This window comes from Aethalodelphis obliquidens, unplaced genomic scaffold (genome assembly GCF_003676395.1).
Source record: "Aethalodelphis obliquidens isolate GAN/ISIS:26980383/991018 unplaced genomic scaffold, ASM367639v1 scaffold31, whole genome shotgun sequence".
NCBI lineage: Eukaryota > Metazoa > Chordata > Mammalia > Artiodactyla > Delphinidae > Aethalodelphis > Aethalodelphis obliquidens.
The window spans coordinates 6,726,316-6,750,020 of record NW_020837975.1 but is presented as its reverse complement, the minus strand read 5'-3'; the positions used below and the strand labels follow the sequence as shown (position 1 = coordinate 6,750,020).

General features: G+C 42.9%; 1 protein-coding gene across 2 annotated transcripts in view; it reads left to right on the top strand.

The window, feature by feature from the left end:
* Nucleotides 1-23,042, top strand: part of NUDT3 (nudix hydrolase 3) — a 109,438-nt gene extending 86,396 nt beyond the window's left edge. For both annotated transcript variants that reach the window (XM_027127003.1, XM_027127002.1), the window contains 3 exons: nucleotides 10,434-10,478; nucleotides 11,601-11,685; nucleotides 14,816-23,042. In XM_027127003.1, coding sequence (XP_026982804.1) covers nucleotides 10,434-10,478; nucleotides 11,601-11,685; nucleotides 14,816-14,994 — 309 coding nt within the window. In that variant the 3' untranslated portion in view covers nucleotides 14,995-23,042. The remainder of the gene's footprint in view (nucleotides 1-10,433; nucleotides 10,479-11,600; nucleotides 11,686-14,815) is intronic.
* Nucleotides 23,043-23,705: the final 663 nt, after the last annotated feature.

Below are 23,705 nucleotides of genomic sequence, written 5' to 3'. Positions count from 1 at the left end.
AAAGGAAAAAAGAAGTAAAATCAGCAATGTCTGGTAAAAACATGTTTAGCAAAGGACATTCAAAAGTAACGATAAAAGACAAATGCCAGATTGGGAGAAAATATTTACCACAGAGGATAAGATATAAATAATTTCTGAAGGTCATTAAGATGGTCAATGAACACATAAGAAAAATGGATAAAGAGTATGAAATCCCAGACGAAGAAATCTGAATGTTCATTAAACATAGGAAAAGTGCACGATTTCAATTTTAAAATTATGCATTATAATTTTACACTCACTATATTGACCCACAATTTAAAAAAAGCTGATAACAAGCACCAGTGTTAAAGAGGAACAAGAGGTACAAGGTACAAGAACTTGTATACTGCCTCTAAACTGGGAGAATATGTCAGTTAGTTGTTGCTGTAAAACAAACTATCCCAAAATTCATTGGCTTAAAAAGTAAGTATTGGCTTCCCTGGTGGCGCAATGGTTAAGAATCCACCTACCAATGCAGGGGACATGGGTTTGAGCCCTGGTCCGGGAAGATCCCACATGCCACGGAACAACTAAGACCATGTGCCACAACTACTGAGACTGTGCTCTAGAGCCCACGAGCCACAACTACTGAGCCCGTGTGCCACAACTACTGAGCCTTGCTCTAGAGCCCGTGCTCCGCCACAAGAGAAGCCACCGCAGTGAGAAACCCATGCACCACAATGAAGAGTAGCCCCCACCCTCCGCAACTAGAGAAAGCCCGCGCACAGCAGCGAAGACCCAATACAGCCAAAAATAAATAAAATAAATTAAATTTTTTTTTAAAAAAGCAAGTATTGCTCACAAGCCCATGGGTCAGCTTCTCGTGTCAGCTGGACTACTCAGTTATCTATAGCCAGCTCTGCGTTGAGTTGGCAGCTGTGCTGATCTTGGCTAGGCTATCTCACTTTGGAGGTCAGCTGGCTGTAGGCTGCTTTGTGATATCCTCAGCTGAGACTGGTCTTTCATCCTTTAGGAGACTAGCTCACATGGCAGTGGCAGAGTTCCAAGAGAAAAAGTGGAAACTGTAAGGCCTCTTGAGGCCAAGACTTGGAACTGGTATACCATCCTTCTGCATTTTGTTGGCCAAAGCAAGTCACAAGGCCAGGGGTGGGAAAATAGATTCTATCTCTTGATAGGAAGAACTGCAAAATTACACTTCAAAGGATATGGGTACAGGGAGTTAGTTCCCTGGTGGTCCAGTGGTTAGGACTCTGCACTTTCACTGCTGAGGGCAGTGAAACTAAACTAAGATCCCACAAGCTGCGTGGCACAGCCGGAAAAAAAAAGGACATGGATACAGGGAGAGAATTGCAGCCATTTCTGCAGCTGATCTACTGCAGAGAGCAACGTGATAATAAGTGGGAAAATTGGAGGTACTTTTACCCTGTGATTCAGAAATTTGACATTTAGTTATAGATCTTGGAGAAACTCCCACACATGGTAAGTAACAAGGATATCTGTAAGAGAAGTTCTTTTTTTGGCAATTTTTTTTTTTTTCGTGGTACACGGGCCTCTCACTGCTGTGGCCTCTCCCGTTGTGGAGCACAGGCTCCAGACGCGCAGGCTCAGCGGCCGTGGCTCACGGGCCTAGCCGCTTCGCAGCATATGGGATCTTCCCGGACCGGGGCACAAACCCGTGTCCCCTGCATCGGCAGGCAGACTCTCAACCACTGCACCACCAGGGAAGCCCGGCGATGTTTTTTATAATAGCATGACTAAATGTCTACCAACAAGTGAACAGATTAATAAATTGTGATAAATTCTTAAAATTATTGATCAAGAGTTAGAATGAATTAACTAAAACCACATGTATTAATATAGCTAAAAGTCAGAAACATGATATTGAAGAGGAAAACGTTGCAGACTTTATAATCCTTTTTTTTAATCAAGTAGAGAAACATGCAGGAAATACTATATACCATTACTAGTGGATATATACCTAAGTAGTAGAAGTGTAAAAACATACAGTCGAATGATAAAAACCAAATTTAGGTGAGTAGTAGTTAGTTACTTCTGGCAGGAGGTGGGGAATACACAAGAGGCTTGTGTTGTACTAGTAGTTTTATTTCTTAAGAAAAAAAATGACATAGAATGATACACTACTATTTGACAAAGCTGGTTAGTGACTACCTGACTACCTGAATGTTTATTTTATTATTTTCTTTACTTTTTTGATATTTGAAATGTTTCATTTAAAAAGCAAAACAAAAAACCTTGGGATGGGATTTCAGTGGACTTAAACTGTCTTCTCATCTACTTCCATCTGTCTTCACTGTGATTCTTTCCTTCTATAATTGACAAGTTTGGTGGATACCAGAAAGTTATGTGTATTGAAGACCATATATTTTTGTTCATAGGTTTCCTCATATAGACACTTGCATTAGAGTTGTTCCCCTGAGCTCCTTTTGCACCTGGGCTTACTGCTTTAATAGAGGAAGATTTTATACTACAGCTCCCTGAATGTACAGAATTTTTCTTTTGGGATATGCAGTCTTCCTCAGAGAGCTGCCGTTTAAATCAAGGGAGGTAGCAGGAAGCTTTCAGATACAGGTGCCAGCGTATCTGACTAAAAGTGGCTTTAACATCACTAATTATTTTTCTCACACAAGAGGTCCAGGGGTTGGCCATTACCCTGTTGCTTCAGCAGCTCAGCCGTCAGGACTTTGGTTCACTTCTTATTGATTTTCTAGGCCTTACCCTTATGATCACAAGATGACTGTTGCAGTTCCAAGTTTCAGGTCCCCACCTGACAAGCAAGGAGGTATAGGGTTTCTTTTTGTACAGCTCTTTTTATCATGATGGGAAATCTTTTTTAGAAGCCTCCAAGAAACGTCCTCTCAGGAACCACTGACCCAGAATTGGGTCATACACAGCACCCCTAAACCTGTCACTGCAGAGGGCAGCAGAACTCCCTATGCAGTTCCAAGTGTGCCATAGCTCTCACCTGAACAGAATCTGAGTCTTACTGGTAGCAAGGAGGAAGGGAGAATTCTTGTGGACTAGACAGCCATCTGTGTCTGCCACCATATCCACCTGAGAGTGAAAAAATTGGTTTCAGAAGGTGATGGTCCACTTTATGCCCATCCAAACTAAGCAGCAAAGCCAGGGATCTTTGTGGTAGGAGATCATTTTAGGGGCAGGTTCAAAGGCCCATCACATCAGTGCCTCTGCCTAGACCTCAACTACACACCCCGGGAGACTGATAGAGGGAAAGAGGGGGTACTGGAGTGTCCCTGATCAGTCCAGCCCTTTACAGATAAATATAGGTTTGGCCAAAAAGTTCGGTTTTTTCTGTAAGATGACTGTAGTAGCACTTAGTTATCTTTAACTTCATTCAAAACAATTTTGTTGGGATTTCCCTGGTGGTCCAGTGGTAAAGAATCTGCCTTGCAATGCAGGGGATGCAGGTTCAATCCCTGGTCAGGGACTTAAGATCCCACATGTCACGGGGCAACTAAGCTCGCGTGCCACAACTACTGAGCTCACGTGCCTCAACTAGAGCCTGTGTGCTGCAAACTACAGAGCCTACATGCTCTGGAACCCGTGCCACAACTATAGAGCCCACACGCCCTGGAGCCTGTACGCCATAACTAGAGAAGAGAAAACCCGCACACCACAACTAGAGAGAAGCCCACGCACCACAATGAAGATCCTGCATGCCTCAACAAAGATGCCATGTGCCGCAACTAAGACCCAGCACAGCCAAAAATAAATAAATAAATAATAAATTGTTTAAAAAAAAATTTGTTAGATTGTATTCTGACAGCTGTCATATCAGCGTGCATTTAAAAAAAAACATTGAAATTGGTGAATTTTGTGTAGCCATTTTAATATTGAAGATGGAAGAAAAAAAGCAACATTTCTGGCATATTATGCATTATTATTTCAAGAAAGGTAAAAACACAACTGAAACACAAAAAAAGATTTGTGCAGTGTATGGAGAAGGTGCTGTGACTGATTGAACGTGTCAAAAGTGGTTTGCGAAGTTTCATGCTGGAGATTTCTCGCTGGACGATGCTCCGCAGTCGGGTAGACCAGTTGAAGTTGGTAGTGATCAAATCGAGACATTAACTGAGAACAATCAACGTTATACCATGGGGGAGATAGCCGACATACTCAAAATGCCCAAATCAAGCGTTGAAAATCATTTGCACCAGTTTGGTTATGTTAATTGCTTTGATGTTTGGGTTCCACATAAGCTAACCGAAAAAAACCTTCTTGACCATATTTCCACATGATTCTCTACCTAAACATAACGAAAACCCTCTGTTTTTAAACAAACAAATTTTGATGGGCTTTGAAAAGTGGATACTGTACAATAATGTGGAATGGAAGAGATCTTGGGGCAAGTGAAATGAACCACCAGCAACCACACCAAAAGCCAGTCTTCATCCAAAGAAGGTGATGTGTATATGGTGGGATTGGAAGGGAGTCCTCTATTATAAGCTCCTTCCGGAAAACCAAACGATTAATTTCAACAAGTACTGCTCCCAGTTAGACCAACTGAAAGCGGCACTCGATGAAAAGCATCCAGAATTAGTCAACAGAAAACGCATAATCTTCCATCAGGATAACGCAAGACTGCGTGTTTCTTTGACGACCAGGCAAAAACTGTTACAGCTTGGCTGGGAAGTTCTGATTCATCCACCATATTCACCAGACATTGCACGTTCAGGTTTCTGTTTATTTCGGTCTTTACATAATTCTCTTAATGGAAAAAAATTCAATTCCCTGAAAGACTGTAAAAGGCACGTAGAACGGTTCTTTGCTCAAAAAGATAAAAAGTTTTGGGAAACCCCAATAAAGATGTTTAAAAAAAAAAAAAGTTTTGGGAAGATAGAATTACAAAGTTGCCTGAAAAATGGCAGAAGGTAGTGGAACAACATGGTGAGTACATTATTCAATAAAGTTCTTGGTGAGAATGAAAAATGTGTCTTTTATTTTTACCTAAAAACCGAAGGAACTTTTTGGCCAACCCAATACTTCCAATCTCAGTAAAACACCCCGAAAGGAAAAAAGACATTTGTGTTTTTTCCTTTTTAAAAAGTAGCCAGTTACTCAGGTAATTTTTGTCAACTAGACCTCAAGTATTAGAATTGATACTGTATACTTTGAAGTTCAAGAAAGCACTCATCTGCATATGGTTGAATAATGAAGGGTAGTAGATATTTTATTTGGAATTCTTACTACTAGCTAAGATGGGCTTTTAAATAAAGACTTCTCTGGATTAGGGGCTTTTGACAATACAGACAGAAATTGTAACTGCTTTCATATGATTTTTAGAAAAACAGGTCTATACCAGTAACCTGACGGGACCAAACTTACATATACCCTGAATCAAATCTTATCCCCAAATGTCTGAGCCAAATATCTGTCAGATGTGACCCTGACACCTACCCCATCCTGCGTGCAAGAATCATATGAGAGGTAAAAATATCTCTCTCCAGTTGCTTGTGGCAGCATTTGAGAGAGAGCTAGGATATGAAAGTTGGACTGTGGAAGATTGTGAAAAAGTAAAATGGTTACAGTGAACTCTGTCTCAGAGAAACTTTGCCTATGAGGAATCTTCCTCTTATCGGCACTATGGCTTTAAAGAACTGAAATCCATTTTCTTACAAAAGAGGAGCCTCCTCCTAAGAAAACTGCTAAAGCCCAGTTTTAAAAACTGGTAAATATAGGAATATTTCTTTGCTTTTTACCATAGATAATCATTGGTAGAATCACCTTTGATAGAATTCTCCCAAGTAGATCTTTCAAGATAAAACTTGAAAGAAACATTTAAGAAATAAAACTAGTGTTGAGTTCGTGCCCCGGTCTGGGAAGATCCCACATGCCGCGGAGCGGCTGGGCCTGTGAGCCATGGTTGCTGGGCCTGTGAGCCATGGTTGCTGAGCCTGCGCGTCCGGAGCCCGTGCTCCGCAACGGGAGAGGCCACAACAGTGAGAGGCCCGCGTACTGCAAAACAGAAAAAAACAAAAACAAACAAAAAACACTAGTGTTGATTAGAAGTGATTAATTAGATTAATTAGAAGTGAAAAGGCCAGTGTATTTCAGTGTACGGATGACAGCATTATTTGATTTACTCTAGACTAGAAAAATGCATCTATTTCATTAAGAAAAATGTTTTTATACTTTGCCCAACTGCCTCTGACACAGAGTAAATCATAGATACATGTTGGTGTTGAATGCAGAAATTACTATAATTAAAAGTTTTAAGTAAATTGTATTGTCATAATATTAAGTTGATTTATGCCTTTAAAATTTGGAGATTATTTCCTTTTCTGCATTTCTGTTTTCTTTTAAGAAAAGTAAATAATTGAACAGTAACTGCTGAAGATAACTTTCTCCACTTTGCAGAAGAGAAATGTGAATGATGTCTTCTGTGAACCTCTATGAATCTTTCCTTGTGCCGCCTCCCCTCTGCCAACCCACCGCGGGCCTCCTTCCCCCAAAGCCTGACGGCTCTATTCCCAGGCCCTGTCAGTGGAGGCCTGTGGCAAGAGCACAGGTGACACATCTCAGGAGCTGATCTGAGCATGTTTGGGCTGCCTAGGATCAGAGTACAGCATTGGCTTTCCAGATGAGGACAGCCTGCCAGCTCGTCCCACTTGTTCAGGCAGCTTCATTGGTTAATTCATGAAGTACAGTCTAGCTAGTGTTAGCTGGCTGTGGAGTGCAATTATTTCTAAAAACATAGAAAAGCAATTTAAATAAGAAAAGGTACACACTTCCATTGAAGTAGACCAAAAGCCACATGGGGAAAAGAATAGATGGGAAAAGAATAGGAAAAGAAATAGGCATGTTGGCAAGAGAAAGGAAAGTAATTCCTTGACAGATAATTAGCAAAAATTAATTTCAAAATAGAGCTCATTTAGGAATCTAGGCCTTTAAATTGGCTTCTGTTGTTTCTATTATTGAATATCTCTAAGGAACTTTTGGAGTACTTATTTTAAATTTTCATTCTATACAAACTTATTGAGCACCTACTGTCTTTAGAAAGTATATATATATATATATATATTTTTTTTTTTTTTTTTTTTTTTTTGCAGTACGCGGGCCTCTCACTGTTGTGGCTTCTCCCCTTGCGGAGCACAGGCTCCGGATGCGCAGGCTCAGCGACCATGGCTCACGGGCCCAGCCGCTCCGCGGCATGTGGGATCTTCGTGGACCGGGGCACGAACCCGTGTCCCCTGCATCGGCAGGCGGACTCTCAACCACTGCGCCACCAGGGAAGCCCAGAAAGTATATTTGCCTTGATTTTTAATGTATTGTACAAAATAACATGGCAGTTGTAATAGAAAAGAAGTTACTGCATCCCCCAGGCATTTCCAGGGAAATCTTTCCCTCACTTCTCACCCCCTCTACTCCTAGCAGAGACAGATATAAAAGGCAAAAGCTAAAAAGACTGCCTGACTCAAAGCAAAGTGGATACCTCCGTAGATCAGTAACAGAGCAGAATTGCAGAACAGCAGAGGAAAGTTTCAGCCTCCATGGCCTTGCATGGCTGGTGGTTGGAGCCCTTGGTGTAAGGGGGAGGCCAAGTACCCAATGGAAAGGACACCAGGAGCTGAGACTTTTAGAAAGATATGGGCCAACAAGAGGCACATGAAAAGCTGCTCAACATCAATAATTATTAGAGAAATGCAAATCAAAACTACAATGAGGTATCACCTCACACTGGTTAGAATGGGCGTCATCAGAAAATCTGCAAACCACAAATGCTGGAGAGGGTGTGGAGAAAAGGGAACCCTCTTGCACTGTTGGTGGGAATGTAAATTGATACAGTCACTATGGAGAACAGTATGGAGGTTCCTTAAGAAACTAAAAATAGAATTACCATATGACCCAGCAATCCCACTACTGGGCATATACCCTGAGAAAACCATAATTCAAAAAGACACATGTACCCCAGTGTTCATTACACCACTGTTTACAATAGCCAGGACATGGAAGCAACCTAAATGCCCATCAACAGACAAAAAGATGTGGTACATATATACCAATGGAATAGTACTCAGCCATAAAAAGGAACGAAATTGGGTCATTTGCAGAGACCTGGATGGACGTAGAGACTGTCATACAGAGTGAAGTAAGAGAGAGAAATATCATATATTAATGCATATATGTGGAATCTAGAAAAATGGTACAGCTGAACCCGTTTGCAAGGCAGAAATAGAGACGCAGATATAGAGAACAAATGTATGGACACCAAGGGGGGAAAGTGGGGTGGGGGGGTGATGGTGGGATGAACTGGGAGATTGGGATTGACATATATACACTAATATGTATAAAATAGATAACTAATAAGAATCTGCTGTATAAAAAAAAGATATGGGCCTAGGTAGGGAGAGGATGCAGATGCAGTGCACAGTAAAGGATGGGGCTCTATCTACAGTATTCACTATATGACCTTGAAGCAGGACCCCTAAATTTTCACTTTAAGACCTGGCTCTGGAGAGCCTGGTGAAAGCAGCGTCACAAGTAAGCCCTTCACCAGTTGGAACGTGAATTTACTTCAGGTAAAATGAATTTTATAGCATGACCTGACAAAGAAGTTAAATATTTTCAGAATGTTCAAAACGTAAATAAAGGAATAACTTTTATTTTAAAAGAACAACAACAACAAAAATCATGGAAGGGCTTCCCTGGTGGTGCAGTGGTTAAGAATACACCTGCCAATGCAGGGGACACGGGTTCAAGCCCCGGTCCGGGAAGATCCCATATGTCACGGAGCAGCTAAGCCTGTGTGCCACAACTACTGAGCCTGTGCTCTAGAGCCCGCAAGCCACAACTACTGAGCCCACATGCCACAACTACTGAAGCCCGCACACCTAGAGCCCATGCTCTGCAATGAGAGAAGCCACCACAATGAGAAGCCCGCTCGCTGCAACTAGAGAAAGCCTGCGCGCAGCAACAAAGACCCAACACAGAAATGAATGAATGAATAAATAAATAAATATTTTTTAAATCATGGAAACAGAGCTGTATGTAATGGAAGCAGGTAGATATGTAAAGAACAAGTAAAGATGAAAAAATCAAATAAAAAGTGGACCAGAAATGGATAACTCTAACCAGGATATGGCTGAAAAGAAAATTAGTAAGTTGGAATAGAGTGAAAAAGTCACCTATAATGCCTCAGAAAGACACAGATCTAAAAAAAAATACTAAAGGGCTGATGGGATAAACAGAGTATATACTACAAAGTCCTAATCACTGTGTAAAGTTGCCCCTCTCGCCTAATTCTCTGTCCATCACATGCTCTGTGCATTCCTGTCATAAAACCTATCATTTAGCAGAATTACCAGATCTTTTTTTTTTTTTTTAATTTTTGTCTGTGTTGGGTCTTAGTTGCAGCACACAGGATCTTCGTTGTGGCGCGTGGGCTTCTCTCTAGTTGCAATGTGCAGGCTCTAGAGCGCATGGGCTCTCCAGTTGAGGCATGCGGGCTCAGTTGCCCCTCAGCATGTGGGATCTTAGTTCTGTGACCAGGGATCGAACCTGCATCCCCTGCACTGGAAGGCAGACTCCTAACCACTGGACCACCAGGGAAGTCCCACCAGGTCTATGTTTTTATTGACTTATTCTTTATAAAGCTCCTGCCAGGTGCTGAGCTCTTTTCTAGTCATGCTGGGTACAGACAGCCAAGAACGCGTCAGATAGGGGTCTTGCTCTCATGGACTTTGTGTTCTAGCCTATTCATCACTATACCTCTGGCATCTACACCATTGTCTGGCTCAGATTAGGCATTCAGGGTATATTGGTTCAATCAATGGGTAAATGAAGGAAGTAATTCATACCTCAAAATATCTTTTGTATGGCTATGGCCTTGATTATCTTTCTCTGTTTGGCCAGTTTTGCATTGGTGAGAGAGACAGGGAAGAGATGAGAGGAATTTCTCTCCCTAGAGCATACCCTGCTGTTATCAGTCTGTGACACAGACAACACCCTGGTATGACCCCCACAGACCTGGAGTCCACCTGAGCTGTGTCCTCTCGTTTTTTTACTTCTGTTTTACAAATTGGTCAAGAAGATTCAGAATGAGGGTTTCCCTGGTGGTGCAGTGCTTAAGAATCCTCCTGCCAATGCCGGGGACATGGGTTCGAGCCCTGGTCTGGGAAAATCTCACATGCCGCGGAGCAGCTAAGCCTGTGCGCCACAACTACTGAGCCTGTGCTATAGAGCCCGCAAGCCACAACTACTGAAGCCTGTGCGCCTAGAGCCCACGCACCTCAAGGAAGAGTAGCCCCCGCTCGCTGCAACTAGAGAAAGCCCGCACACAGCAACGAAGACCCAACGCAGCCAAAAATAATAAATAAATTTATTTTAAAAAAAAAGAAAAAGAAGATTCAGAATGAGACCAGCCAGCAATGTAAGCAATGTCAATGTATGAATCTTTCTTTTTTATTTTTCAGGCTGGAGTGAAAGGGACATTGGGAAGATTAGTCGGAATTTTTGAGGTAAGTCTGTTAAAATCTTTGGTGCAATTGGTATCATATTAATAACCACGTATATCTTCACCATGGGCCATTCAGGCTTCCGTAACAAAATACCAGAAATTGAGTGGCTTATAAACAATAGAAATTGATTTCTCATAGTTCTAGAAGCTAGGAAGTCCAAGATCAAGATGCCAGCAGATTCAGTGTCTGGTGAGGACCCACTTCCTGGTTCATAGACAGCGGTTTCTCTCTGTGTTCTCACATGGCAGAAGAGGGAATGTCTCTGGGGTCTCTTTTATAAGAGCACTAATTCTATTCATGAGGTTCTTCTGTCATAACCCAGTCACCTCCCACTGTCCCCTACCTGCTAATACTATTACCTTGGTGGTTAGGATTTCAACATATGAAGTGGGGGGGGCGGGGGAGGACATAAACATTGTCCATTGCAGTCTTAATCTAGGAAAGATGCCATCTTTGTTTCACCAAGTTTTCACAGCAGTGCAGCACCAGCAGAGAATAACATGCGTTCTTTTTAAAATCCCATAATCTCCTCCAATTAACTAGAATTATTTGTTAGAATTGTTTTTCCCGTGTCTACCTCTCTTCCTCTCCTCCCAAGATGTGAGGAGGGATAGATAAGTGTAAAGGAGACAGAGGAGAAGTGGAAGATAAGTAGCTATAGCACAAGAGACAAACAAGGACATAGTCTGGACTAGAGATTTGGAGAAAGTAGGAAATCAGGGAATAAAGATGAGCAGGGTTAGTAGGAGGAGGGGAGATGTGTGAGATAATCAGCTTGCTCACATTGATGGGACCCCTGCCCACCACAGTCTCTTCTCTTTCTGGTGTTCTAGCTAGTTAAATTTACCTGGTGCCTTTTTCTCAAGAGGTCCCAAATCCTTTTCTCAGTATTGAGAAGTTGCACAGAAAAAAGAGGGTAAAGCCTTGGCTTTGGAAGCCCAGGCAAAGAGCTCACCCTCAGATTCAAGTGTGGCATGTTTTAAATAGGCCAGTTGGTGCTATTCCATATCTGATTGTAGGACGATAAAAAGTGAAAGGAATCCTTGGGTCTAAGCTCTCTGGACGTTTACATAATCTCAGCTCTCTAAGGAAAAACTCTCTCTGTCCCTCTTTGCCCTTCAGAACCAGGAGAGGAAGCACAGAACGTATGTCTATGTGCTCATTGTCACAGAAGTGCTGGAAGACTGGGAAGACTCAGTTAACATTGGTAAGTTATCCCCAGATGGCCTCCAAAGAGCTCCCCACAACCGGCCCTGGCCGTGCCGTAGGTCATTACCCACAACCACAAATGAGAGCCTGATAAAGAAAAGAAATAACAGAAGGATGTCCATTTCTGAACTTGTGAAAGGTACTATTTTGAAATGTTTAAGAGGAAGCCAGAGTTGGGTACATAGTCAACATTTAGAAATGCGGCCCATAAAAATAAGACCTGTTGATTCTAAAACCAAATTGGATCCTCCCAAGCAGGTATTGATCAAGGCCTCCGCAATGCTAGGCCCGCTGCTGGCCATGAACCTTAGGCGGGAGCACGGCCGTGGCTGTTCCTTGCAGTGCTTATTCATACTGTTAGAGAAAACTGTCGGTTTGGTTGTGTGAGCCCCTCCCTCCAGAGCTGTATAGTAGGTGTAGAGTGATGGGAGTAGTTTCCAGTTATATTCATGTTACCCTTCAGGTGCACGTGACTTTCTCCTAAGGAGCCATTTTCTTTGATCTCAGATCACTATTGCATGTATATGTCCTTTTTTTTTGTTTTGGCTGTGTTGGGTCTTTGTTGCTGCACATGGGCTTTCTCTAGTTGAGGCAAGTGGAGGCTACTCTTTGTTGCAGTGTGCGGGCTTCTCATTGCTGTGGCTTCTCTTGTTGCGGAGCACAGGCTCTAGGCGTGTGGGCTCAGTAGTTGTGGTGCGTGGACTTAGTTACTCTGTGGCATGTGGGATCTTCCTGGACCAGGGATCGAACCCATCCATGTACCCCGCATTGGCAGGCGGATTCTTAACCACTGCGCCACCAGGGAAGTCTGTATATATGTCTTTTGACCTAAAAATTGAGGTGATTTTAATGGTTGGCTCATGGTTTAATCTTTTAGCTCTGAAGGAAAGTATATTCTAGGAAAGTATAATATTATTATCTTCTGTTGTAAATTGGCAAACAGATATAATTCATTTACCAAAGCCTCTCCCTTTATTGTTAGTATATGCTTTGCCATCATGCCTCTCACATTGTTGATCTGGGCATTTCATAGCTCTTCAGCTTTTAATGGCTTTGTGTTTGGTAAGAATGCAATAAACTTAAGTATAAATAAATTCAGTGTGGGGGGTATTAAAAATAGACTCCTTGACAGCCAGTGCTGGGGCCTGAAAAAGAAACAGAGGTGAGTGGTGTGGCTGGCCCTGTCCTCAGAGTACTCTGTCTGGTGGGAGTCACACACTTGTGATACTAATTTTTAAGGTACCATTGCTCTATTAATATCCAAACAAGCCTTTCACCTGTACTCCCACTGCTGAGAATTGACTCTAATGAAACAATCTGAATATGGGAATAAGCCTATGAGCCTTCCTTCAGATGAGCCTTTTTCAGATGAAAAATTGGGTCTTAAAATGTACAGGTCAGCAAATGTTAAGTGATCTAAGGTCCATTCATCTGATGGAACGTTAGGCAGTTAAACGCATACTTATGAAAGCTCTACACCATGGGAAAGTGCTTATGAGATCGTGTTGGTGACTGAAAACAGGATACAGAATTGTATATACACTCATTAGAACTACATTAAAATATGAATTTGAAGTGAAAACAAAGATGAGGTACTGGTTTTCACCTAAAGAATTGGCAATGCCAAACAAAAGTTAACAGTGCTGGCAGGAGTGTGGTAAGACTGACATTCCAACACACAAAAGCAGGATTGGGGATCAGTACATCCTTCTGGAAAGCTGTTTGACAGTATCACAAGCCCTATAGTGTTCAAATTTTTTTTAAGTGTAGCATTATTTATAATAACTAAAATTGCAGACTGTTGATGTCCAATGATAGGGAAATGGTTAAGTGAATGACATTATATCCATGCTAGATATTATGATGTAATGCAGCCATTAAATATCATACTTTTACAACAGAGAAGAATGCTTAAGAAACAATGTGAAGTGGAAAAGAAGCAATAACAACAGTAATAGTAAAGCAAACTCTTACAGCATGTACTCTGTCCCAGGTATTGTTCAAATGCTTTACATATTAGCCCTCACAACAGACTTGTGAGATAGGCATTATTTATTATCTCTATTTTATAGATGAAGAAAATGGGGCCCAGAGAGGTTCAGTAACTTGCCCAAAGCTGTGCAGCTCATTAGAGCCATTGATGTGATTGGAGCCCAGCATATTAGCTTCAGTGTCCATGTTCCTAACAACAGCACTCCATCAGGGCCTCTGAGGATTCCGAGCACCTTAAAGCATGATCCCAATTATAGTTGCTCAAATAACTGTGTCTTTTTCAAATAAGATGAAAGAAAAGCAAATGCACTAAGGTATTAAGAGTAGTTACTTCTGGTTTATAAGATTACAGGTAATTATCTTATTTATGCTTTCTTCTGTTTTCCCAATTTTAACCAATGATCTTTTGTTATTTTTGTAAGAGAAAAAATAATGGAGGATTTTAAAACATGCATTTGAAAAAAATGTAAATACACTGAAAAGTTAATAATGATTGTGTTGAGATTATATTTTCCTCTTTTTGAGAAAATATTTTCTTTTTTGTAGATATATCACTCTTATACAAAAATTTTAAAATAAATAACTGATTACAAGTCAGCCATCCTGGTAATTCTGGAAGCTGATGCTCATGTCTGTTTCTGCAGGAGATGGGGTTGCTGGCGGGCTTCAGGCACTTATGTACAAGCCGAGGAAGCCCAGAGGCCCCGGAGCTCAAGAGGAAACCACTAGCAGTGGTTCTCTTTAGAGGGCAGGTTTCACACAATGACTTTCAGCACTTCAGTTTCCAGATTTCTTACCTGTTTTCTGCATTAGACATTTGTGTAATATTTGAAGCATATAAAGTGCTTGCATCACCCTTGTAGGAAAAGAAAATAAGGAAAAATAAACTTACATGTTTTTTAAATGTTGATAACCATCGTGGTCATTTTGTAATGTATAGAAATATCAAATCACTATGTTGTACGCCTGGAACTAACATAGTGTTGTAGGTCAGTTATACTTCAATGTGAAAAAGAAAAGAAAAACACTGATAACCATTGCTTCCATGTTTTTTTCTACATTTTCTCAAAAGTTTTAGGGTCAGAAACCTGCTGCTTTCCTTTTGTACTGATTTCTTTTTCTCTCTGCCTCGACAGGAAGGAAGCGGGAATGGTTTAAAATAGAAGATGCCATAAAAGTGCTGCAGTATCACAAACCGGTGCAAGCATCGTATTTTGAAACGTTGAGGCAAGGCTACTCAGCCAACAATGGCACCCCGCTCGTGGCCACCACTTACTCAGTTTCTGCTCAGAGCTCGATGCCAGGCATCAGATGACTGAAGATTTCCTGTAAGAGAAATGGAAATTGGAAACTAGACTGAAGTGCAGGTCTTCCCTCTCACCCTTGCTCTTTCACCTCTCCTCACAGGCCTCCTCTTTCAACTAAGGCATGATGGGCAGCAGAGAAAGGGTTTATTGATAATGTTGCTGTTTGGTGTTAAGTGATGGGGCTTTTTCTTCTCTTTTTATTGAGGGGGTGGGGGGTGGGTGTGTAATTTGTCAGTACTTTTGTGCATGATCTGTCTCTCCCTTTTCACACCCCTACAATTCTCTAAAGAGGCAAACAGCCTTCCCTCTGCCTTGGATTCTGAAGTGTTCCTGTCTGTTTCATCCCAGCCCTGGCCAGATTTTTTTTTTTTTTTTTTTTTTTTTTTTTAATTAAAAGATACCAATATGAGATGAAATCTTTCAAGAATTTGTCCTGTAATGTGCTGTTAAGTCTGGTAGGCTGGTCACTTTCACTGCAAGATACATTTATCTACACATTATATACTGGGCATATAATATGTAAATAAATGACTTTTAGAAGAGGGATTTAACTGTTTAATTTTTCAAAGTTTTGTTTTTTAAATTCAGGGTGTTTCTGAAGTGGAGAGCCTCACAATTAATTTACTTTTTTGTTTCTGATGCTAGTGGCTAGGTAAAGTTCCCTGTCCTCTCTCTTTTCCCAGTCATCGACTGTAGTTATGTAGGGTATGGGAAGAGTTTAGCTACCTTCATAGTGCTCCCAGGACTCATGGCCTTCTCTTCTCAAAGCTGTGTTTCCATGCCAAGAAAGAAACAGGAAGAAACCTATTTTCTTTTTTATTACCAAGCCAGGAGCAAATGGCCTCAGCTCAGATCTGGAGAAACAATGCTAGAAATTGAATTCCTCCCTACATGTTGACAATAGGGATTTGAACTGGATTCTTGGGATTACTATCTAAAAAACTGGAGCGTCGAGCACTGTTTCTATCCTGCTGGTTTGGAGTTTTTTCCATAATGCTACTTATCGCCGACAAAGGCCTCTCTCCCTGTGCATCCATGCCTTACACCGTGCTGAACTGGATATTGTCCTTGTGCTCTGAAGCATCCAACTATACTTGGCAAGTGCAGCTGTACAGTCCTGTCCCTGTTCTGGGTAACCATGTTACGTTCCTGAAAAGTACACAGGAGGAAAATTCAGATGTTTGCTTGTCTTTGTAATGTTATAGCACTTGTAATTGCACCATGGAGCATGCTCAGAAATATTAAATATGTCTCCCACTGGGATGTGAAAGGTCCATCATCCGCTGAGAAGTGGTATGGGAGAATGCTTAATCAGTTATTAGAACAGCAACATAATGCATTGGCTCCCTGCAAACTGTCTTGTTGGGTTTTGATACAGGTTTGATGCTGGCTTCATTTGCCAATTGTGTTGTTTAGTCGAGAAGTAGGCAGAAAAGGGTCTTGAGACCGGGGCTGGGGGTGGGGGGCACTGATCAATCCCTGGCTTGGGACAGGAGTTTGTTGCTATACTCTTGGTGGCATCTCCATTGTCAAAACATAGCCAAGATGTGAAATTAAAATCGTAGTTCTCTTTATTTAAAAATTCTAATAAATACTCAAACTTTGAAAAGCTTTTGCTCTTCCCTCCCACTAAAAGAAATATAGTATCTGGTAGGCCTGTGTCATTTAATGTTCAGTGTTTTAGGGGACATCAGTTGATGAACTTAAATTTTTGCTATCTATTCTCGGTTTGCATCTTCTCTCCCAGTCTTAAAACACGGAGCCAAAAAGCAGTGCCGGCAGTTTCCTTAGGAGACCGCTCTACCTCTGGGAAAGGAATCCTGTCCCTAAGTAAGGGTCCCAGTGGATAGAAAGCACCATGGGATTTGAATCTAAATGCCAACTCACTGTTCATGTGTCCTACTTAAAAACGAACACACTGCTGCTTATTACCTGATTTAGAGCATTCTGAGGTTCTGTGCAAATAACTAAAGGGGACAATAAAATAAGTTCAGCTCAGCACTAAATGGAGTCCCCAAAACAATCTTCAAAATAAATTCTACCTTTATGATACAGATTGAAAGAGCTTTGCAGGAAAACGATTAGTACTCTTGAAACAGGAACTGCATTTGTTAATAGTATTTGTGCAGTTTTTAGTGACCTGAAGATGTTTTCACTGGGCTGGTATAATAATACACTACCCTACAAAGTCCTGTTTGGATGGTTGTTGGCGTCTTTGGGTCAGGAAAGTGAACTGTGCCAAGAAGTATTTGTCAGTGACATGAATGGATCCCATTAATGCAGTTAACTGGCGAGGTTGTGCTGATGCTTCCTTAACTGACAAAAGGAGGCTTTGTCCAACACCAGAATTGTTGAAACTGATGCGGTTATCTGTTGCACTGGGATTCTGGTGAGCAGGGGTCGGTGTTTTTCCCTCCCTGGCATCATAAACACCATGGCTATCTCCTGACGTGTAGTCACAGCCCTTTTGTGATACATTACTTAGACACATGGTTGCAGTAACCTTTCTATCTCCCCCAAAGAAAGCAAGGAAAAACAGAGGAAAGCTCAAAGTTTACCCTGCTTGCAGAATATTTAGACAACACTGATTTGCCATTAATTCTGCAAGTACTCACCTTATACTCACCTTATTCAGGCTTGGCAGAAACAGGTTCCTGTGTTCAGGGCAGATATCGAGTCTCTCTCACAGTGAACGGGCACATCTTAGATTCTGATTATTACCAGAGTGCCCATCAGAGTCCACCATACTCAGGATGGAGAAAGATAGCAATGGCTTTTTTTAAATTAAAATTTGTTTTTGGTTTATAAATTGCAGCCCTTGGGGAAACAACAGTGAGATCATGCCGTTTTTTTGGACCAGGACTGTGTGTGAGTGAGTGAGTGTGTGTGTGTGTTTGTGTGTGTGTGTGTGTGAGAGAGAGAGAGAAAGAGGACTACCAGGAGTCGGCCACGTTAGGTTTTCTGGTCGCCTCTCAGAACAGTGCAGCCCATGAAAGAGGAGTCTTGATTTTTCTCATGGTAAACAAAACAGGATGGAAAAGTTACCGAACTGACTGTTTTATTTTTACAAGTGTCTGCTGCCCCATCTGCCCTGTGAGGAGAGGGTTTCCTCACTGCTGAGTCTGAGCTGAGGCCATCTGGAGGGATCAGAGAGTGTGGGAGTATCACCCTGCTAAGGCTGAGCAAGGCCTAGAAGGTGGCTTCGCCACAGGATTTCCGCCCTGTGCATTGCGTTGCCAGTGCTGTGGAAAGTGAGGCACTGGAGGCCTTGCTTCCCGCAGCCTCTGGGGAGCAGAGTGGGTCACTGCCCTCTGAGAGCGTTTGCAGTTTTTTGTACACTGTTGCTACATAGTCAAGTTCCTTCATGGCAGAGAAATATTTTCTGTTTCAGTGTTAGGAGTCAGCCCATGTAAAGTCTCTTAGACTTGCTTAGAAGAAAAAAAAAGTCACCTTTTGTTTTGAGAATTCTAGGAGGAAGAAGTTCCCCATAGAACCATGCTTCCTCCTTCTCCTTCCCCTTTCTCTTCTCCACGTACAGTGCTTATTGAGGGCTTCTTCTAAACCTCTTCAACAGAGGGGAGTAATCGGTCTTCTGATGGACATGGATGTGCGTTTCATACCTTGTACTTAACATATTTGTCATTTCCATCTAGTGCTGTGTTAATATCTTTGTTGATCTCCCCACCTGATCTTTTTTTTTAAACAGCTTAGCCTGAGCCATATTTTTGTTCATTTACAAAAAGGATTTAATAACCACAATGTGGTTTTTGCCACAACTGTATAATTTTTAATATTTCTGAAGTGTTCTCTAAGCCCATCCTAGTTGAGAGTGGATTTAGCATTAGAAGAAATACCTGGAGAAATCTCCACAGTGGGATGAATTTTTGCTTAAAGAGAAATGAGGGTTGATAATATAACTCTATATCCTGGTCCCACCTGCATTTCACATCTACATCTTTACAAAAAATAGGAGACATGCAGGATAGTCAACTCAAGCATTTCTAGGGAGAGGAGATTGTTTAATGGTGATTAAATAATGCAGATGGCTCTTTGAGTTCTTATTCTTGAAGACTCTAAAAGAAGTCAGACCTGAGGCTGTGCAGTTTATACTGCCCAGTTGGGGTGGCAGTCGTTTCTTCTGAGCACTGCTGGGATAGAACCTATTTCCCCAAGGCTCTGCAGCTGTCAACCTTAGTGGCGTCAGCCTTGCTCCATCAGGGCACCCCCCCCCCCTCACTTGGGGTAGGTGGGAAAGCACCCGAGTCAGCCTCTGCACTCTGGGGTGAGCTTGCAACAGAGACCACACCATCCAGAAGAGCTGTGTATTCCACGTCACCTGACATGTCACCTAAAGCAGTAAGACATTTGAGATTTTCAAGTAAATTGTGAATTGCTAAATACTGCAATCTATAGAATATACTACATCAGGTTGACTTGAGGTCATCACAGGCCCTGGGAACCTCCTTTTAGGCAGACTCTCCTTTGGAAGCCAGGAGCCTTCCACTCCTGTCTCTGAAAAGGCGGCTTCACACTTCGACAATGTTTTTGCATTAGCTTGATAACCTTTCAGGGATGGGTGAAGCCTAATCAGGACATTTAAAAAGTGATATCTCTCACCTTCAGAGTAATCCAATAGTTTGTCCTCCTAATCCCCTTAAAAATTAATAAATAAAAAGAGAAATAAAGAATCCCATTTGGTGTTGATTATAACAGACTCCTTGAGCTGAGGCTGGCAGTCACGTGATTTGATTTTGTGTGTCTGCTACGTGAAGCTTTTGAAGTGAAAAGGGCATGTCTCTCCCCTAAATCTTTGTTGATAGTAATGATCTGTGAGCCTGAGCTTGTCCTAGAAAATGAGACTGTCCACCTGGCAAGGGGAGCGCAAAGAAAAGCCTCCTTAACTCAGAATTGAGCACAGCAGGAGGGCCTCTGCGGAAGAAGGAAGTGCTTTTGGCTGAAAAAGCAAGATTAATATCTAGAAGGTGGCGAGTCATTGCTTCTGTTCCGCCAGCAATTAGGTTGTTGAATTAAATAGGTTTCCTTCAGTTTACATTCTGAGTTCTTAACCCCAAACAGGGGCCACTAGAACAGCAAAAAAAAGGCATTTAACCCCCTGGAGATAGGCTTTAAAAGATACAAAAGCAGCAGCCTTGTCATTTTCCAGGTTCATCACCATTTTGATGTGCTACCCGCCCTTCCACCCCCACTGCAGCCAGGCCAGATGTGAAGATTCTATAAATATTTGAGTTGGGGAACATAAATTCTGGTTCTGGAACAATTACCTACTAAATTGCTCACCATCTGTGGACGTTATCCATGGGATGCGCCTTTCAGGGAACATTTCACCAATACAGTAAAATCACTCTTCTGGGCTTGAGGCCCTAATCAGGCATTAAGATCAAAATCTTAAGTCTTTGGAACTTCTCAGGAAGAAAGCAAGATACCCTTTCCCGATGCTGGGCCTTGAGACTGGACTCCCTGTCTGTACAGTGGGGTGGAGTGGCTCACCTTCAGGAAGTCATTTCTCCAGTAATACTGGAAGTAATACTGATACGAGCCTGGCTTTCTGAACACTTTTGTGCTGAATTGAAAATGTTAACCTAAAGCAATAGATCCATGTAGCCTCTTCTACCTCATTACTGTCCCATTGGAAAAAAACAGCATTTCAGTGTTAAGGCTTGGTCTTAACATAATAGATATGACTTATGCCAGGGAAGATAGAGGCTGATTATGGAGACACCCACAACCGGAATAGATAGGCCTGCTCCACGTAAGGCCTCCACGGGGGCAGGTTGAAGTTAGGTCTTGGAGAGCTTCCAAAGCACTGGGGGGAGGGGAGGACTTCAAGGGCCTTCGCCCAGCCAGCAACTGGCCTGTGCTCCTCCTGAGGACATGAAGGATTCGAGGGAGCTGCAGGCACCTAAGCCACGGTGCGCAGACACAAACCTGCCCTTTTGCCTCCTCCCACGTGACTGAGAGCATTTTTTGCTCAGAATCCAAAGGGATTCTGTCCTCCAAAATCCAGTTTGCTTCAGGTGTTTTGTTTTGCCTCTGAGAACCCCACCCTTGCACTCACCCATTCATGGCCATAGAAGTGCTGCTCAGGGCACAGATTCACGAGGGAGTCCAGGGCCCAGCAGTTGCACAGTGTTGCATTTTGTAGTTAGAAAAACAGTTGGTCCACTCTATTATAAAAGAGACACAGTGTGGGGTGCAGTTTTATAAATGTCAGGTCCGTTTTTATTGTCTCATGGTCTGAAAACATTCAAACTGATTTATAATTGAAGAAAAAGTTGGTGGTTAAAATGAATAAAATGTCAGTTAGTGCATCTATCTTAAAGATAACTACCAGTGTACACCACGTGTTTAAGGAAGTAGGAGCATTTGAGGACGTTGTAAAAGTAAAGCAGGTATCTCTGGCCTACCCAAGTGTTTCAGAGGGAGGATGTGGAAGCCTGTTAGTAGCATCTTTATATTTGATTTTGTATAAAGAGGCCAGTCTTTATTTCAAGGACCTTTTTCCCACCTACTCAATCACCTTGGTAGGGGATGGGCTCTAAGGAAGAAGCAGTGAGACCCCAGCTCTATTTGCTGAGCTACAGGGTATGATCTCCAAACAGCATGAGGCGTATTTGAGGGGTTTCCCAACTCTGCTCACCTCCACTCCACTCATCTACCATCAGCACCAGAAGGGTTAAACTCCCTGGGACCATTCCAGTTCTGAAACAGATGAACTAGAGGTGCTTCTGAACCCTGTCTTCTCAAGTGTATCGCACAGGTGCAGTCTCCCTTTGGCCAAGTTCAACAGGTGTTTCCAGGGAACCCTTTGGATGGAGATAAAGTAGCCAAGATGTATTGAGTTTAACTTTTTCTGAAGGACAAAGTCTTTGTCCCTTTCCCTTCATGTTTTAGCTGAGGCCTAAATGACAAAGTCTCCAGAACTGAGACAGAGCCAGGGGCCCATGTACCCAGGGACCAGTCCCCTGGGGATCACACAGACTCAAACCAGACTATTCTGATTCCACCAGAACTCCACTGCTGTCCCCTTCCATCAGGACCACCCAGAAAAGCAAACAACTTAGCCTTTCCACCCCTAGGTCACCTGGTTCCTTGGTGACCATTCTGCAGAGTGAGAATGGATCACCTGTTTAGGCAGTGTGCTGTATATTTCTAGAAAGGGTAAAAAGTGGAGTGGCCAATGGGCTGAGTACTCATCCTTGGAGAGGGTAGCAGAATAACCCCAGATGAGCTCAACAAAACCCCAGGGAATCCAAGGAAAGGCGCTTGTGTGGGAGGAGGGGTTGGTTATGGTCCCTTAGCCTCTTGCGACCTTTCACAACTGGGGTTTGGAATAACGTCGCCCTTACCCCTATCCAAATGTGCTCCAGGACGTAGGAGCTCCTAACCCAGGGGTGCATGGTCTTGTTTTCCATTTTTTCGTTTGCAAAACAACCTTGCTTGGTATTGTATGGAAAAGCGAGTTTTCCTCCCTGCCCACTTGGAGCCGCCTGCCCAGGCCTGGCTTCTTCCCCAGTCTCTCAGTGCTCTTAGGAGCTGAGGGGAGCAGAATGGGTCCAGAGGAGGTGGAAGGAAACTGAGTTTTCCTGCACCCTTTCTCTAGGAGGCTGTTCTTAGGCTTCCTTCATACCTCTCTTTCCCGTGGGGGCAGGCGGGTTGTGGGGGAGGGCTGAAAAGAAAGTTCAGGTTTGGGTCTGAGACAGGTGCACAGCAGATGCAAGTCCCCCTTTTCCCCCTTTAATAGCCAGCCAGCCGTGTGTAACCGTCCCCTTACTAAAGCATCCCCTCATGTGTGCCGGCAGCAGAGGACAGCAAAGCCCTCCCCCATAGTCTAGCTGGAGCTCTGGTACTATCCCTAAAATCCCACCACCCCTATATCTGACTCCTTTTTGTAAAAACAAATGCTTAAACCTGTGAGTGTGCTGTTCCTTTCTGTGTGTTAATCAGTTTCTTTCCACTTGAACTGTGTGGGAGGGAAGGGCGTTGGAACTGTAGGTTGTAATATTGTGCCAACCAATAAAAACCAGTATTTCACACACATCCCTGCTTAGTCTCTGGTTTCTTTCTAAAAGTTTTCTTCGAGTCCTTCTCATCAGTCTTCTTTTGATTTTACCACCACCCTCTGCTGGACTCTGGAGAGTTGCCCCAGAGGTCAGAGGTGGCCGCATGGAAGATTTGCTGTTCAGGGAGTTCAAGTAAGGAATGAAGTGAAGCCCAGGAAGGTAGTGAGAGTCAGTGCCAGGGACCCCCCGGCAGACACCCAGTGCTTCACTAGGAGCCCAGAGGGGCATGAGGGGACAGAGGTGAGCCACATCCAGGACAACAAGGGAGCACAGCAAGGGGTGCTCTCCTGTGTGGAAGCAGAAGTTGGGCCTGGTGGAGTCAGGATGGGCTGGAGCGGCGTTTTGAAGATGCATGCTGGTAGGACTTGCAGGCAGAGAACAGGCAGGGCACCGCCAGGGGGAGAGCAACATGAAGTTAGCTGTGCCCCTCCGGCTGAAGACAGATGACAAGCATTATGGGCTGAAAAATAAAGCATGATGAGGCCAATTTAGGGAAAGCCGCAAAAGCCAGGCCAAGGAGTTTGGCTGCGTACGTGTGAAGTGCTCTTGAGCAGGGCAGTCGTGTAGAATCAGCCATGTTTGAAGAGGAGGCAGGAGAGGTTGGAAAGGAGCCACCTGGAAACTTGTGATGCCAGGCC